The sequence below is a fragment of the Anopheles merus genome, chromosome 2L (genome assembly GCF_017562075.2).
Source record: "Anopheles merus strain MAF chromosome 2L, AmerM5.1, whole genome shotgun sequence".
Lineage (NCBI taxonomy): Eukaryota > Metazoa > Arthropoda > Insecta > Diptera > Culicidae > Anopheles > Anopheles merus.
In genome coordinates, this window is record NC_054083.1 from 14,033,002 (window position 1) to 14,037,976 (window position 4,975).

Consider the following 4,975-nt stretch of genomic DNA (forward strand, 5'->3'; position numbering starts at 1 on the left):
CAATGTTCACTTTAACTGTCAAAATTTTCCCATGGCTTTCTGTCAATTTACTCTAAGCGCTTCGACCTGTTCTCTTTCAAGGACCTTGGGTAGAGCATAGTAAACGATTTTTTTACGTTTGCAAACTGCTTCCTTCTACGCCAATGGCAATTCGTTTGTAAAATTCTGAATAGGTGGTTTATACGAAGCTATTACGAAGTATATACAAAGCAGGTGGTTTGCGATTCGAACGTAACTGGAAACAGGTGTATCTGTCAAACACGTATTTTCGCCACTACCACCAAAATTGTGCTACTTTTTGTCACGCGAGACGTTGTTGCTCTATGTCTCAAGGTGTATGGATATTAGGAGGAGAAGTGCTTCAGGGCAAATTTACATTTTACGGCTTGACATAACAATACTGGGGCTCCGGTATTAAAATTGGGAAGGACTGGAGCGGGGTATAGAAATTTGTATGCCATTTGACATAAAAATTCTTAATGATGGCGGCCGGCAAACGCGCTAACAATTGCCCTTCTAAATAAACAAACCTTGCTATGTCTATTCGAACGGTCAAATAAAAAGATTAAAAAACTGCTCGATTTTTCTACTTGAGTGCAGAGCACGATGTTCCGCTTTTCGTGTAGCTCCGTTCCAATCGGATCGGAGCCTATCAACTCGAGCACATCACTATCGTGTGAGATGAACCTTTTCGCTTCAGACGTCATTTGGTGGTTCCGGTTTGCGGCGTTTCTTTCTCTTTCCGTGTTAGAAGTTCAACGAGGCAACACGTACGTGTTCGGCCCGTCGTGAGCAAAAATGGTGAACCACCGTATTCCTTCGGTCTTCTCCAAGACCTACGTTACTCCACGTCGTCCGTTCGAAAAGCCGCGTCTCGATGCGGAATTGAAGATTATTGGCCAGTACGGCCTGCGTAACAAGCGTGAGGTATGGCGTGTGAAGTACACGCTTGCCAAGATCCGCAAGGCTGCTCGTGAGTTGCTCACGCTGGAAGAGAAGGATGAGAAGCGTCTGTTCCAAGGTAAGTTTTAGAAATGCTGTGAACGATTGGGAATCCTCGTTTAATCCTAAACAAGATTGTGATGATCTGTTTTATTTCTGACACCTCTTGTCAGAATAGTTCTTTGTTGAAAATATAAAATCCTGCACACGCTGGGACTGAACCACGTTTCTCCCACATATAACTGCACAGTGAAAACCTTAACCTCACTCTAATCTACTCTCTAATCTACTCCACTTTCAGGTAACGCCCTGCTGCGTCGTCTGGTCCGCATCGGTGTGCTGGATGAGTCTCGCATGAAGCTCGATTACGTGCTCGGCTTGAGAATTGAGGATTTCCTTGAGCGTCGTCTGCAGACCCAGGTGTTCAAGCTGGGATTGGCCAAGTCGTACCATCACGCTCGCGTTCTGATCCGCCAGCGTCACATTCGGTAAGTAGTCGATTAAAGAATGGATGGGTATCGATAAAGCCCGATCATCGAAGCACATAGCGTCCATAACATATCATACCAGTGCCGAGAAGATTCAACTTATCCGTTGCTGTCTCCATCGTGTATTCAGTTCTCTAGAGAGATTTTGCGCTGGCCCCGTGCCGCCGCAAATGATCGTGAGTGCCACTTAGATTCTGAAGGGTCGCAAGATTTTTCGGTTTCTAACGCCTCACATACGTACACACGAAAAACTAGTTCAGTGACACGGCTTTACTTGCACGATGAAGCAGTTTCCTGGTTGGTCGCCAACGCGCATTGGCGATCATTGGATCTATTCACGGCAAGAATGAGCCATTAGGAACTTGTTAATTCGTGCTGAAACGTACTCGCCGATCCACGGAAGCAAGAATCAGATGTATTTCTTCCACATGCGCGATGCAGCGATGCATTGAGGATCACTGGAAGGTTTTACTGTTGTATCGATTCGGAACGAGGTAACAAAAACGGCATCATTTACCGTTTAATAATTTAAAACCTTAACGTTTAATAGTATGTAGTATTCAGGTGGCTATCTTCCTTCAGTCTTTTTGTTGTAAATCAAGTAGTTTTTCAAAAATTCGTATGACATTGCGAATGAAATTCACAGCAACGTTATAAATTGCAATGGCTGAAATTCATGGAATAAGTTTTTAGTGTCAGCATAATTATGGTGTTTCATTCGGATTGCTTATTCAAATTACGTACTATTGTTTTCTATTAATTCGGCCGGACCATAATACAAGTTTGTAACACGAATATTGTAAGACTATGTATGTCTTACAATACTGTCTATCTAAGATGCTAAATCAATGGTTTATGTTATGATCCACCCCAATTGCCACGCTCCACCGAACAATCTATTTCGCTGAGAGTGCCAAATGTAATAATCATTGGGAATATTGAATCCGGGTTAGGAACCATTTCCTGCTAATTAAATTCGTGCAGGCCGTGGGCCGAAAACTATGGAACAATTAAAACTGTGAAAACGATCAATGTGTACTCAATTATCGATATAGGATGCGAAATCAATGATCTATGTTACGATCTGCCTTAGCCCAATGGCCACGCTCCAGCAAAGAACTTATTTTGCTAAAGAGTGCCAATTTAAATTATCATTGGGAATATTGAATCCGGGTTAGGAACCATTTCCTGCTTATTAAACACGTGCAGGCCGTGGGCCGAAAACTATGGAACAAAAACGATCAGTTGGTACACGACTATCCATATAGATAGGATACAAAATAAAAGACTAAACTTTACTTTACCCCAATGGCCACGCTCCAACGAACAATCTATTTCGCTGAGAGTGCCAAATGTAATAATCATTGGGAATATTGAATCCGGGTTAGGAACCATTTCCTGCTTATTAAATTCGTGCAGGCCGTGGGCCGAAAACTTCGGAACATGAATATTGCAAAAAAAATCAGCATTTATTATACCACTACTTAGAAGAAATAATCATGCATCGATTTTACTGTTAATTATTTTATTAAAACGTTCACGGTTTCTGTGTATACTGGACTGGAATTGGACCCCCGACTACGCGACGGGATATGTATAGTCATACGTTAACAAGTTCATGTGTCTCAGTTCAAATGCGATTAGACTGGATCATAGCCACTTTTTACTACTATGTTAGAAAAAAAAACGTTAAAAAATCACTGTCTTGATCAATCAACAGCTCTAGAATCTGTTAATATGCTGAATAATCTCAATAATAATAAAATTTTGTACTTTTTCTTTCACAGTGTCCGCAAGCAGGTCGTGAACGTTCCTTCGTTCATCGTCCGTCTGGATTCGCAGAAGCACATCGACTTCTCGCTGAAGTCGCCCTTCGGTGGTGGCCGTCCGGGTCGCGTCAAGAGGAAGAACCTGAAGAAGGGCCAGGGTGGTGGCGGCGCTGCCGAAGAGGAGGAAGAGGATTAAACTGCTGGTCGCGGTTGGTTGTCTAAACCCTAAACATTCTGTCACTCTGCTAGATGTAATAATAACAAGCATTACACGAGTGTCATCAACACGATTCGTCTAATTTATTTAAACTTATTTCTTGCAGATGAAGTAAGTGTATCCGAAAATTTCTCTAATTTGATAAACGGTATCAGTTTTTTAATTAGTATGTTTATGCCGCCATTTAATAGTATTAATAGTTCATATTTAGTTAATCAAAAATCAGTTAAAAAAATATCTTAAATATTAAATTCTTAAGTACACACGTAAACTACTATACGAAATTTAATCTTAGAATGTCATTAGAAATGTGAATATTAAAGGCCAGATTGGTTTACCCGTAAGTTACATAAAACAATATTTCATTCATTTAATATCATTTCTCGGCTGGTTGTTGTCAAAATTCTTTTGGTTGTCGCAACGTTATGATTAATGATATGCTATGATATAAATGATTCTCAAATAGATCGGCAAATCTTAAATATTTCTGCAAGTGGAATATTGTGACTTTCAGCCAGAATAGATTTTTAAAAATTTAATTAAATCGTTGGTTTTTGACGTAAAATTTATTATTTTATATGATTCATGTAGCAATTTCACGAAGTTACTAAACAGTGAACTGTACACTTATGGTAGACCGTTCCATAAACTGTATTTCAATGTTCATGAATATTTAAATTTCAGTGCTTAACTAAAGTTGTACACGTCTCTGTTTGTCGTGTGAGGCTTCGTCTATGAACAATCAATTAAATTTCCATGTGCATAGGTTTATTATTCCACACCCTGCCGAGTTAAAATATATGTCTCTATAGGACAGCGATCGGCAAAGTATTGCTCGCGAGGCTCATACGGCTCTTTGATTTCTGGATGAGGCTCTTAATCGTTCATATATTTTGTACTTTTGCCTCATCTAAATGGCTCTGCACGTTAAATTCTATGAACATTTTTGTAGAATTTGGCTATTTTGGTCGCAAACTTTACCGACCGCTGGTCTGGGACATTCTTCTTTGTCTCTAAAAGACTTCCTTTCATTGCATCTAGAAATCCGCCGCTTGAACACGGCACTCTAGAGGAAAGGGCATGGAAAATTGAACGTAGCTAATATGATGTTTTAATTATTTATTTATTTTTTACGTTTTGATGCATGTGTGCAGTGTCTAAACGTCGATAAAACTTTCATTAATTCGAATGGGTCGGCATGATTTTAATATTTTTCCATTCGATTCGAAGCATTCTGTTCCGTTCGAGTGCCGTGATCACAGGCAGAATATCATTCATAACTTTGCTTGTTCGCGATACTTAAAAAAAGAAAACGAATAAAATATAAATCCCAGTAGAACCAACATACGAAACATAAAAACGGCATTGCTCTTCATGTGCAGTGTCATTTGGAAAGAAAGTTATAAAAACGATCGCCGGAAAAATAGTTCGGCCATAGGGTTGAACATTCTGAAGGGAACAAAACGTGGGCAAATATCTGTGGATGTTTTGATTCACCCACTGTGCCGGATCGGACCGCTATCAATCCATCATTAAGGCGGAGCAGATGATTCTGCTGC

General features: G+C 40.0%; 1 protein-coding gene across 2 annotated transcripts; it reads left to right on the forward strand.

The window, feature by feature from the left end:
* The first annotated feature begins 716 nt into the window (after positions 1-716).
* LOC121593509 (40S ribosomal protein S9) lies at positions 717-3,484 on the forward strand. Of its 2 annotated transcripts, none has more exons than XM_041915889.1 (3): positions 717-1,021; positions 1,244-1,430; positions 1,561-1,927. In XM_041915889.1, the coding sequence occupies exons 1-3, from the start codon at positions 799-801 to the stop codon at positions 1,619-1,621; spliced, it is 471 nt and encodes a 156-aa protein (XP_041771823.1). In that variant the 5' UTR covers positions 717-798; the 3' UTR covers positions 1,622-1,927. The 2 variants fall into 2 exon arrangements, with proteins under 2 accessions (XP_041771823.1, XP_041771822.1); XM_041915888.1 differs by lacking the exon at positions 1,561-1,927 and adding an exon at positions 3,218-3,484 and having other exon boundaries at positions 720-1,021.
* The last annotated feature ends 1,491 nt before the right edge of the window (positions 3,485-4,975 follow it).

Excerpts from the sequence above, each read along its gene's own strand:
- LOC121593509 (XM_041915888.1), top strand. The coding sequence starts at position 799 with ATGGTGAACCACCGTATTCCTTCGGTCTTCTCCAAGACCTACGTTACT. Across the intron at positions 1,022-1,243 it reads TGAGAAGCGTCTGTTCCAAG|GTAACGCCCTGCTGCGTCGT; the intron begins GTAAGTTTTAGA and ends CTCCACTTTCAG. Across the intron at positions 1,431-3,217 it reads ATCCGCCAGCGTCACATTCG|TGTCCGCAAGCAGGTCGTGA; the intron begins GTAAGTAGTCGA and ends TTTCTTTCACAG.